A 13,054-nucleotide genomic window follows, 5' to 3' on the forward strand; every position below is an offset into this window, starting at 1 on the left:
CAGGCCCAGGGAGCCAGGCCCCCACCTCAAAGGGTGGGGGGAGTACTCACACGGGCACCGTCCGCAGCAGCTCCAAGATGCCCTGTCCGTTCCACTGCTGGGCTGCGTGGAGCTCCTCGGTGCAGACGCCAACAATCTAAGACCCCAGGGACAAGATGCCATTGTGTGTTAATGACCACTTCCCCCACCCCCACCCCCAGAAGGACCACCACCTAGGCCCTTTTAGGGTCAACTCAAGTTGGGGGGGGTGTCACAGGCAAGATCTGGGGTCAGGGGCCAGTATCTCCAAAATGGGACGGTTTCCTGTCCAGGAGGGAATAGCTGCCTGGCTAGGAGGTGGAAGAGTCCACAGACTGGGCACTAAGGCCCGACCCTTGCCCTCCTATAATGGGCCGGACATCGGTCTGGGGGACACAAAGTCTAGCCCTAAACTATAGAGGCAAAAATCAATCTGGGTGCTCAGCCCATGTCTCTGGAAGCAGCGGGTGTTCAGGGAGATGTTCCTGCCTGGGCTAGGATTGCAGGGAACATGAAGGGAGGAGACTGTGAGACCCATCAAGCTCAGAAGGGCCCCAGCAGTTTGCACAAAAGCTTCCTTCCTCATCAGGGGCTGGGCCTGTATGTAAACCTCAAGGGAAACAAGTGAACCTTCACACAGACCCCACCATGAGCACAAGCAAGCCCAGGTGCAGCCAGGGTGGATGCATACCCTTCGGGTGAGGGCAGGGCCAGCCCAAAGCCACCCTCCTGCTAGAAAGTCCTGTGCCTAGGGCTGTCTGGGTCTCTAATAGTTCACCAAATACCTGCCCTGTTAGCCACTCAACTACAGCCATTCTCCAGCCACCCCTCACCTGGCCCCTTACCTTTCCCCCTTCTCCCATCTCAGCAGACTAAATAGGACCATCTGACTCTACCTGACGAACCATCAGAGGGGACAGAAAATGCAAGAAGACTGAAGACACTCTCCTGTTGCCTTCACTCCCCCTCCCCACACCCTTCTGTCCTACTAGGACTTCTCCCCCAGGGAAGGCTTGAGCCCACGTCCGACCTGCGCCTCACCTGGAGGAATGTAACTACCCCGAAGGGTGTCTGCACGGGCTGCAGCTGGGGGTCTTCTGTCAGCAGCATGTGTTGAATTCTTGACTCACTGTTATCCAAAGGGCTGTGCCAAGACACGTGGTCCCCACTGCAGAAGGTGTTCTCTGAGGGAGAGACACAGCGATGCTCAGTATTGGAGTCCTCGCGTGTAGGCCTGGAGCCCTGGCGTCTAGATGCCCAGGCTGAGGAGCTGCCCGGGCTTCCCAGGGAAGCATTTGCTCATATGGGAGAAAAGCTGGTGGATTTTTCCCCAGAACCGAACATGTCCCCACCTGCCAGTTCTGCCAGCCTTTGGAAGAAGAGGACAGGCTGCTCGTGTGGATGCTCACTTCGCCGGGCACATCTAGAAACTTATTTGGGGTAGGAGGGAGCCATGATCAGGTCTCCAAGAAAGAATAAAGTGCTTTAGTGTGGGGCCACCCGGCCAGAAATTCCTAGGGAGGTTGGAGGGTGGTGAAAGCACTTCCCCTTGGAAAAACACACCCCTGGTTCCAATCCTTTTCTGTGTTGCTGAAAGTGTTCTCAAAGGAAACAGTGACTGTGGAGGGCCTTTGAAATTGGTCGCTGGTTTCCCACGGGTAGACGGTATAGGGATTTCTGAGGACCACTGGAGGCTTTAAGTACATGGAGGTCTAAACAGGGCCTCACACACCTTAACAGAGATGTATAGTCTGGAGGGATGGAGGTTTCCATGAAAACACAGACACTGTGCCCAGACCGACCAAGAGAAACGTGCAAACATGGCCAGCTCACAGCCTCACCACTGCACTTCACACAGGCTCATCACTTCAACAAACGGTTTAGGGTACCATAAACACAGAAGAAAACACCCATGTGGCATGAAGTCACCCGGACCCCTGACTCCTATGCTGGGTCCCCTTCCAAAGGTGCTCTGCACTTACCAGCCTGTGTGCATCTGATAAGTGCAGAGCATCTGGAGAGACTGGCCATCTGTCTCTCCACCTTTTATTTTATTCATTTATATAATTTTGTAATACAAATAGCAGCACACTGTTTTGCATGTTTTGCTTAATGACATATCTTGGGGGTCATTTTGTACCAGCACATAACACTACCTCATTCTTAAAATGTTTTAAGTTTATTCATTTTGAGAGAGAGAGGGAAAGAGAGAGAGAGAATCCCAAGCAGGCCCTGCACCATCAGCATGGAGCCTGACTCAGGGCTCGATCCCATGAACTGTGAGATCATGACCTGTGCTGAAATCAAGAATTGGATGCTTAACCAACTAAGCCACCCTAGGCGCCCCAAAAGCTACCTCATTCTTTTTTTTTTTTTTTTTTTTTTGAGAGAGAGAGAGTGAGAGAGCAAGTGAGTGAGGGGCAGAGACAGAGAATCCCAGGAGGGGCAGAAGGAGAGAGAGAAGTGGGGCTCACCCGAACCGAAGCAGGGCTCATTTTTACCTGAAGTGGGGCTTGTGTTCACCCAAAATGGGGTTCACGCTTACCCGCAGCAGGGCTCAAGCTCACCCAATGTGGAGCTCAAATTCATGAACTGTGAGATCATGATCTACCTGAGATGAAGTCAGATGTTTAACGAGAGAGCCACCCAGGGGCCCGTTACCTCATTTTTTAAATGGCTGTACAGTAGTTTATTGTAGTCTGTCACTTATGACCTGGGAATCTTAATAGCTGGGAATCTTCACTTTTTATCAATATTTAAGGCAAGGTAGAACATGAAAACACACACACACACACACACACACACACACACACACACGAGCCAGGGAAACCTGAGAGAGCTTCTGTTCTCACTTGTCTCAGTCTGAATACTAACTCCCTCCTGTGTCAGGTCTGGTTACAAACTACTTTTCCCACCTAAGAAACAGGCTCAGTTTTTTGGTCCTAACCTCAAAAGCATTCATTCAGGAGAGTGAAGGAAGACTACTTTATCTAGGAAACATGGGGTGATAAAGGGAGAGAAGGTACATCTTCAAGCAGGGCCAACTAGAAACCTTCAATTTTCCCAATTCCTGCTGTGCCTGCTCTTCCCAGATTCCTTCTCCTTTTACAGAAATTGTGACTACGAGCAGCTTGCATGATCTACAAGTTAGAAACAAAGCAACAAGTGAAAAAGATTGAATTAGTTAATTTAAAAGCTTATCCCACAATAAGCTTACCCCATATGACCTCAGTGGTAAATTCTACCATTCTATACATTTAAAGAATTAGTACCAATTTTTCACAAACTTTTCCAAAAAATATAAGAGGTAACGCTTCCCAATTCTTTCTATAAAACCAAAATTACCCTGATACCAATGCCACACAAAGATATTACAAGAAAAGAAAGCTATAGACCATTATCCCTTATTCATACTGACAGAAAAATCCTCCACAAAATAGTAGCAAACTGAACATAGCAACATATAAAAAAGGGCCACATACAATGACTAGGTGAGATTTATCCCAGAAATACAAGGTTGATGTAACATAAGAAAATCAGTGTCATATACTACATCAATAGAATAAAGATTAAAAAATAGCCCATGATCATCTCAATAGGCAAAGAAAAAGCATTTGCAAAATCCAATACTCTTTTATGATAAACACTCAAACTAGGAAGAGAAAGGAACTTCCTCAATCTATAAAAGGATGTCTACAAAAAACCTACAGCTAATATCATATTTGACAGTAAAAACTGAATTATTTCCCTCTATGATCAGGAACAAAACAGAGATGCCTATTCTTATCAGTTCTATTTTACAATGTACTAGAGGTTCTAACCAGGGCAATTAGGCAAGAAAAATAAACAAAAATCTGGGTAAACTGGAAAGGAAATGAAAATATATTTGCAGATGACAAGATCCTGTAGATAGAAAACCCTAAGGAATCCACTAAAAAACTATCAGGATAAACAAGTTCAGCAAGGTCGTAGGATAAAAGCAATGTATGAAAATCACTTGTATTTCTGTACACAGGCAGTGAACACTCTGAAAATGAAATCAGAAGGCACCTGGGTGGCTCAGACAGTTAAGCATTCGACTTCGGTTCAGATCATGATCTCACTGGTGGTGGGTTTGAGCCCCACATTAGGCTCTGTGCTAACAGCTCAGAGCCAGGAGCCTGCTTCAGATTCTGTCTCCCTCTTTCTTCACCCCTCTCATGCTTGTGTGCTCCCTCTGTCTCTCAAAAATTAATAAATGTTAAGAAAACTCATTTACAATAGGATCAAAAAGAAAACAATGCTTAGGAATACACTTAACAAAAGAAATATAAAACTTGTACTCTGAAAATTACAAAACATTATTGAAAGGAATTAGAGAAGACCTAAATAAATGGAAAAATATGGAATATTCATGGACAGAGAGACTTAATATTGTTGATAGTAATATTCCCCAAATTGATCTACAGATTCAATGCAATCCCTATCAAAATGCCAGGTTCCTTTATTGCAGAAATGCATATGGTGATCTTAAAATTCATGTGAAAATGCAAGGGACCTAGAATTGCCAAAACAAGCCTGAAAAAGACAAACGGACACCTGGCTGGCTCAGCTGGTGAAGTGTGCAACTCTTGGTCTGGGGGTGAGTTTGCCCCAAGTTGGATGTAGATATTACTTAAAAATACAATCTTTAGGGGTCCCTGGGTGGCTCAGTTGGTAAAGCGTCTGACTCTTGGTTTTGGCTCAGGTCATGGTCTCACTGTTCGTGGGTTCGAGCCCCACGTCAGGCTCCGCAGCAGCCGTGTGGAGTCTGCTGCTTATGGTTCTCTCTCTACCCCTCTCTCTTTGCCCCTCCCCCTCTTGCTCTGTCTCTTTCTTTCTCAAAATAAATAAATAAACTTCAAAAAAAAATCTTTAGAAAGGAAGGAAGGAAGAAAAAGACAAAGCTGGAAGACTTAATCTTCCTGATTTCAAAACTTGATAGAAAGCTACAGTTACCAAGACAGTGTGGTGCTGGCAAAAGGATAGACATTTGATCAATGTAACAGAATTTACAGTCCAGAAATAAATCCTCACATTTATGGCCAATTAATTTTCGAAAAGAGTGTCAAGACAAGCCAATATACGATAGTCTTTTCAGAAAATGGTGCTGGAACAGCTGGATATCCACGTCTGGAAGAATCAAGTTGGATCTCTTCCTTACACCATAAACAAAAATTAATTTAAAATGGATCATAGGCCCAACTATAAGAACTGAAACTGTAAACCTCTAAGAAACACAGGAATAAGTCTTCAGACCTTAGATTAGGCAGTGGTTTCTTAGACACCAAAAGCACAAGCAACAAAGAAGAGATAAATTGGACTTCATTAAAATTAAAACCTTGTGTGCTCCAAACAGTACTTCCACAAAAGTAAAAAAGAAATGCAAATCAAAACCACAACGACACGATACTTCACAACCATTAGGATGGCTATTCTACGACAAAATAAAATATCACCCAAAAACCAACAAGTGCTGGTGAGGCTGTGGAAAAATTAGAACTTTGGCGCACTGTTCCTGGGAATGTAAAATGGTGCAACCACTGTGGAAGACAGTATGACACTTCCTCAAAAGGTGAAACAGAATTATCATATGACCCAGCAATTCTACTTCTGGGTATATACTCGAAATAATTATTAAGAGTTTTTTTTTTTTTTAATCTTTGTTTTTGAGAGAGACAGACAGAGTGCGAGCAGGGGAGGAACAGAGAGAGGAGACACAGAATCCGAAGCAGGCTCCGGGCTCTGAGCTGTCAGCACAAAGCCTGATGTGGGGCTCAAACTCACGAACTGCAAGATCATGACCTGAGCCAAAGTGGGACACTCAACCGACTGAGCCACCCAGGTGCTTCTATACCCAAAAGAATCAAAGAGACTCAAACACGTATCTGTATACCCATGTTCACAGCAGAATTATTCACAACAGTGAAAAAAGGGGAAGCAAGCCTACTGTCCATCAATGGATGAATACATTAAAAAAATGTTTAGTTTTTAGCCTTAAGAAGGAAGGACATTCTAATACATACTACAAAACAGATAAATCTTGAAGACATTATGCTAAGTAAACTAGTCCCCAAAAAGTGATTCCATTTAGATGAATTTGAGTAGTCAAATTCATGGAGAGAATGTAGAGGGGTGGTTCCCAGGGGCTGGAGGGAGAGCGAAATAGGGAATTAGTGCTTAGTGAGTATCGGATTTCAGTTGTGGAAGACGAAAAAAGTTCTGGAGATGGATGCTGGTGACTATTGTACAACAGTGTGAATGTATTTAACGTTACACAACTGTACACTTAAAAAGGGTTAAAATGGCAAGTTTTGTGTTATGTAGATTTAAATACATTTTTTAAAGATTTTAAAATGTTTATTTTTGAGAGAAACACAGCATGAGCAAGTGAAGGGCAGAGAGAGAGGGAAACACCGAATCTGAAGCAGGCTCCAGGCTCTGAGCTGTCAGTAGAGTTCGACGTAGGGCTCGAACTCACTAACCATGAGATCATGACCCGACCCGAAGTTGGATGCTTAACCGACTGAGCCACCCAGGCGCCCCTAAATACAATTTTTTTTAAAAAAGTGAAAAGGCAATCTACAGGATGGGAGAAAATGTCTACGTAGATCTGATAGGTATCCAGAATATATAAAGAAACTTATAGCCCAATAATAAAAAGACAAATAATCCAACGTTATAATGGGTGAAGGATCTGAATAGAATTTTTCTCCAAAAAAAGATATACAAATAACCAATAAGCACATGAAAAGATGCACTACATGATTAGCCATTAGAGAAATGCAAATCAAAATAGCAGTGAGATACCAATGTTTCACACTCACTAGGGTGGCTGCAATTAAAAATAACAATAACAAGTGTTGGTAAGGAGAGAAATTGGAACCCACACACACTGCTGGTGGGAATGTAAAATAGGGGAGTGGTTTGGAATACAGTTGGGCAATCCCTCAAATGATTAAACATGGGGCTGCCACAGGACCTAGCAATTCCAATCCTACGTATACTCCCAAGAGAAATGGAAACACATTCACACAAAGACTTGTACATGAATGTTCACAGCAGTGTTCTTCACAATAGCCCAAAGTTGGAAACAACCCAATGTCTATCAACTAATGAAAAGATAAAGAAAATGTGGTATGTCCACACAATGGAGTATTATTTGGCAATAAAAATGAAGTATCGATACATGCATTTGCGATACATTTGCGATACACGCAAACCTTAAAAACATTATACTAAGTGAAAGAAGCCAGTTCCAAAAGGACATATGTGATTCCATTTGTGTGGAAGGTCCAGAACAGGCAAATCTATGGAGACAGAGAGATCAGTGGTTGCCTATGGCTAGAAAGCTTAGTGACTCGTAGGCCATTACTTTTGGGGGTGATGAAAATGTTATGGGATTCGTTGTGGTGGTGACAGTTTCACAACTGTGAATTACACAGTATATGAATTATATCTCAATAAAGATGTTAAAAAATAATATAGTAGGTGAAAGGGAGGAAACATGGGGGAGAGGCAAAGTAGTCAAAGCAAAGCCAAGGTCTTGGATTCTTGGTTACTACCTTCTCAGGTAAGCTGAGGCCTGGGAGACACGTGACTCATAGTGCTGAGACATCACAGTATTTTATACGCTACATGACCTGAATGACCAATATTTTCATTTTCTACAAATCAGGAAAGGATCCGTGAGAGAGACTGCCCAAGGTCATGGGGCAAGTCAGTGACAGTGAGCACAGTGCCATATCACCCAAACTTTTGAGTCATCCATAAGATTTCTGTGTTGGTACCACCTGTATAATAACGTGCATTTACCCCGAGGTTGACTCACTTTTTAAAACCTAAACAAATTTAGTTTAAAAGGAAACTTCAGGGGTGCCTGGGTGGCTCAGTCGGTTAAGCGTCTGACTTTGGCTCAGGTCATAATCTCGCGGTTCGTGGATTTGAGCCCCGCATTGGGTTCTGTGCCGGCAGCTCAGAGCCTGGAGCCTGTTTCAGATTCTCTGTCTCCCTCTCTCTCTGCCCCTCCCCTGCTCATGCTCTATCTCTCTGTCTCAAAAATAAATAAACCCAAAAAAATATATTTTAATAAAAACAAATAAAAGGAAACTTCATATTACTAGTAAATCAGGAGAGTAAAAGGAAAATCGGTGTTGCTTACAATAACTGCAAAGCGATTTCATGAAAACAAATTTAATTTCTAACAGCTACTGTTGTCTACCTGACATTATTAAAAACTGAAATGAACCAGAGTTAAAGAGCCATTAGAGGTTTAAAGAGTCATATCAAACTGATAAATCAGCAGGATTGAATCAGAGACCTGAAGAGGGAAGAAAGTCTTCACTGATCGGATCACTGAATGCCTTGTCCAGTTATGAACTAAAGTCTCCAGCTGGCTTTGGCAAACCCTGCTGTCATAGTTAACTTTGCAGTTGGGAAGGCTGGCTTCCTATTTGTCTCTGCCCCCTACTAGTTATAACCCTCGGTAACTTGCTCAACCACAACTTCCAAGCCAGTTTCCTCATCTGTAACCAGGGAATAGTGTGCCTACTCAGTTTGCTTTCTGCTGTTACATGCTATTCTGTAACTGGAGTATGGTACAGCTATTCCTGCCCAGGTGCTAGTCTCTCTACCAGAAATTAAGTATCGATACATGCTGTAACTCACAGCATGTGTCAGTAGGTGGCACCATCGCTCCTGTTTTAAAAAAGAGTCGGTCCAGTTCTCTCCCCTGCCCCACATCTGGCTGTCTGGTCTATAGAAATATACACCAAACCTGGCAGGAACAGAAATTGGAAACACGGAAAAGGCTGAACAGGTTTGGAGCCATGACCTTTATTAACCAGAACTGACCTGGGTTTAAAAATAATTGTTGTACAAACCCAAACTGTTTAAATGAAATAAGAATGACCAAAAAATACCTTGTACAGGTTTAAGTTGGGAAGGGGCCTAATTTAGGCAGCTAGCGGGGAGACCCTAAGCCAGAAAAGGGAGACAGACCCAATTGCTGCTCTGGGACCAATGCGTGTGGGAGCAGGAGTGAGTTAAAAAGACGGAAGGGGGAGGAGAATGCATAACTAAGCACAGAAAGGTTTGGAGTGTGAGATGCTAACAGCCTTCCAGCCTGGGACATGGTCTTTCTTCCCCAGCCCTGCCTGGTGGGGGAACCAGACTTATTAGCTCTGCTGTGGCCAAGAAACAGTCTTTCTTAACAATGAAAGAGCCTTGGTCACAGTTTTCAAGCCTGGGACAAAGCCACAATGGGCTCATTCTTGAGTCCAGTCTGGTCTTTATGGCCTGGATGCTCGGCCCCATTCTGTGTGGAGCCACCGCGGGCCTCAGCACTCAGGCCCCAGCGCCCACCCCAGGAAGCTCTCAGCCCCTTCAGATGGGTTTTCAAATGCTAATAATGCCTCGGTCGGAGGCCCAGCTGTTCAGTCCAGTGGTTAGAGGGGCGCATTCCCTCTCTCATCAGCTCCCTGAAGTGTCCTAACCAAGACATTAGGATGCAAATCCCTGGGACCTCCGCCCAAACCACATTAGCAGAGGGGCCTTCTGAGGTCTCAAGGCAGGCCATTCCAGGTAATCCTGGATGCTCACTTTCCATTCACTTCCCTCTTCCTTTGAGCCCTGCCTCCAAGTACCCTGAGAAACCTCCCTCAGCTGCTGCCTATCTGGGAAAGGCACAGAGGGGAAAGACCACTCCAGGCTGTAGTTGGGTATACTTCTGCCCCTTGCTTAGCTGAGTGAGAGGGTTCACTACTCTGTGTCTCCTTCCCCATTAGCAAACAACTCCCTGGCAAGAACTCTTAAAAGTTGGGGGTGCTATATGGGAGTGCGAGTTCTAACAGGCCCCTCAGATTGGGCCTCCCCCTCCCCCCACCTCCCAAACATTCAGCTTTCGTCTTGCTGTTTGAAGTTGGACTGTGCCGGATATAAGAAGTTAGCAAAATCTAGGGAAACGGGTTGCAGAAGAAAACAGCCATTGTTTGTAAAATAATTAGTGCTGCCTTTGAAACACTGAGGAACAAATACATTCTCTAAGAGTTCTTAATTCATCCCAACTCTGGAAAATGACTGTCAGTCTCCATTCTGTGTGAAAGTAGTCCCAGCGATGATGTTTTACACAACAGTTTGGAAAGTGGTGTTCCACCCCCCACCCCCTCTACTTGAATTAATACACTTGGTCGGAGGAGAACGGGTTAATGTCGTCTTGCAGAGCTGGAAAGAGTGGGTTTCTCATGGCTGAAGCCTGGACCCCCAAAGTCAAAAGCACTTTTGAGAGAGTGCTCTGAGAGGATGAAGGCCAAGGGCAGGAAACCTGGCAGAATTGTGCCAGGTATCAAGCGAGTGGCTAGTATACAAGGGGTATTTCAGAGAATGCAAGGAAACGGGGGGGTGGTGCAAAGCAGGCTGGCAGACTGGAGTTTGTCAACTTCAAGGTCAAATTTTTGAACAATGGGGAAGCCATCACAGTATCTCAAGAAACACTCTCCAGTTTTCTTGCCTTCTTGGTGCTCACAAATCACACCAGTGATCATACCTGGTTTGATAACGTGGCCTTAAGTGTCCTATACAATGACAGAGCTGGCTGGTTGCTAGGACGGCTCAGCAGTTCTTCCCTGAAATGCCAAATGTGCCAGACACGCTGCCAGTAACACAGACTGCTGACAGGGAAGGGTCAGGTAGCCTGTCCTTCTGACTCCTGAAAGTCCCAGCATGAAACCAAGACATGCGGGGGGCATCTGGCAACTGCACGACCCCACCTTCCTTGCTGAGAAGGCCTAAGAAGCTACTGCAGACCCTGTGGCCTGCTCAGCAGAGCTGAGTCCAAAGGCTCCCTCTGAGATTAGAAGGCAGCCTTAGAGTCAACTGAAGGCCCACAAACTGAAATATCCTTTTGGGGCCGACACACAAATCTGCACAGTCCCAGGCAGCCTGATGACACCACCCCCCCACCCCCCCACCCCCCAGTGAGAAGAGACAACCTGGAGGTTTTGCTGAGTGAACTAGCCCTGGCCGGGGCAATGGAGGAGGTAAAGTTCAAAATCAGTCCTGCTGGCCTCTGTCCAGCCCAGATGCTCCTCACTGGGGCCACTGAGTTGGCCCACTGCCCCTGCTGGATCTCTCACGGAACCCTATCCTAATTTCTAAAGCCCAGCTGCTTTTTCCTTGCTCTACACCAAGCTGCGAGGAGGGGAGGGATGTGTGCGTCTTGTCTACTTGTTTCTCGAGCCTACAAAATTTTAGGAGGGCACAGCGTGTAGGATAGCCTAATGTCACTAAAACAGTTTACATTTCTGGAGGCCTCAACACACCCATGAGATGCTACTATGCTGATTCTAGGGAGAGTGTGATCCCAGGCACTGCACTAAGACCCAGGGCCTCCTCCAGGCCTCCACTGCTTTCACCGGACAGCACCTGTCCACTGACTGCGCACAGACCCTCTTCTCACTGGGGAAGATCAGCAGCTCTCCTTCCTCCAGGAATCCAACAAAGCAGTGGGTGAGCGCTTCCCTGCCTGCCAGCCTTTACTCCCCATCTCCAAACCAAAGCTAGGAGTTCAGCTCAGAGACTTGCAGCAGTGGTGAGGCAAGGCCCATCTCAGGAACTCAGGATAGCAGTGGACGGCAGTGATGCATGCACATAAGAGCAAAAAATAAATATGTCCTGGGTTAATTCTCCTCTAACACTTCAGCGTTGCAAAGAGAACATATAAAAGGACGGGATATTCTGGAGCTTAGAGGCTTCAGCTGGTACAAAACAACAGAATTCGGCACCCTGCTCTTCTTCACACATGCATGGCAGACAAGATGCTTGCAGAGCAGGAGAACTCAGGAGCCTGATGCCCCCTACATCCCATTGCAGGGTTTCAGATCAAACTCCTCCAAAGAAAGGCCATTTTCTTTTAAGAAAGAAAAAATAACAAGAAGACAAACTGTGGGGGGAGGGAGAGAGACAGATTCTCTGGACATGTGCTAATGAGCTTTGGGGGCTAGCGGGCAGAGTTCTTTGTAGCTGGACGGTGTACATGGTGGCCGGATGACAAATTTTTCCAACCCGGTCAAGCAGTGGAAGAATGAACTTCTCCCGGCCCCTCTGAAAGTTCTGAGTGCAGGTTCATGACTTGAAAAGTTAAGTTGAGTGTTTGGTTAGAGAGCGTCCCTCAACCAGTTCTGTCTGATATTAATTTGTCTAAATGTGGTTGCAAGACACTGCAAGGGAAATGAATGTGCCATACCGCTTAATTAAATAAAGAGCAAGGGGACACGTTTGTTCTTACAAAACTGAAAGGAAACGTAAAGGATATTCCTTCTAGGTTTTGCCCGGAATCAAAGGAATCGCAAAAGACTAGAAAGCCAGTCAAAAGAGACTCAAAATTGTTTCCCTCTGTATGTATTTTCTCAAAAACCTCTGGCTCCCCAGCTCCCTCCTTCTCCCTCAAAGCCACAATCATGAAGACAAATAGTGAAGCATAAGGAAAATCCCTTGTATAAGCAGAGAAGTTCAGCAACCTGGAAAAGGGGAGGCAGCAAAAGGGGCAGGAAGCTGGCGGGCTGCTGGCGCCTCCGGTGGCTCTCACCCACAAGCAAGTCTCCGGGGCCTGGGTGGGCAAGCACCTCAGTGCAAACAGAGCTCAGTAGGGTTTACCTGCCACAGCTTGCTGCTGTCACAAATCCCGTCCGTCCACCCTCTATGCGCCATGCTCTCCTATGAGGAATATGGATCCTTGCTCTCCATTTCCAGAGAGCCCTGAGTCCTAAGCTGACAGATGCTTTCACTTTTCTTTTAAAGCAGCTCCATCTGTTTGGACACCTGTCAGTATGGGAAGAAGTCTTTTGCCCAGGGGCTTGGAACCGGGCAAAGCCCACCCCTGCTCCTCTCACCCTCCTGAGCCAGCACGGAGGGCCTACCGCCTGCAGGCAGGCTCCTTTGTTCTTAAAGCCAAAATAACCATAGAGGGTTTTAAGTGTGCAGTCCCTATATACATTTCAACCCCCCTCCCCAAAAAAGTGCC

The 13,054-nt window shown here is 45.7% G+C and overlaps 1 protein-coding gene across 3 annotated transcripts in view; it reads right to left on the reverse strand.

Moving 5' to 3' along the window:
• The window catches only part of SUFU (SUFU negative regulator of hedgehog signaling), a 114,024-nt gene that overhangs the window by 36,273 nt on the left and 64,697 nt on the right, over window positions 1-13,054 (reverse strand). For all 3 annotated transcript variants that reach the window (XR_005530475.1, XM_039243984.1, XM_039243983.1), the window contains exons 4-5: window positions 1,060-1,202; window positions 51-136 (exon numbers count right to left, since the gene is read on the reverse strand). Coding sequence is in view for 2 of the 3 variants with exons in the window: in XM_039243984.1 (XP_039099915.1) it covers window positions 51-136; window positions 1,060-1,202 (229 nt within the window). In the remaining variant the exon portion in view is untranslated. The remainder of the gene's footprint in view (window positions 1-50; window positions 137-1,059; window positions 1,203-13,054) is intronic.

Source organism: Hyaena hyaena, unplaced genomic scaffold (assembly GCF_003009895.1).
Source record: "Hyaena hyaena isolate Hyena2069 unplaced genomic scaffold, ASM300989v1 scaffold_233, whole genome shotgun sequence".
Classification (NCBI taxonomy): Eukaryota; Metazoa; Chordata; class Mammalia; order Carnivora; family Hyaenidae; genus Hyaena; species Hyaena hyaena.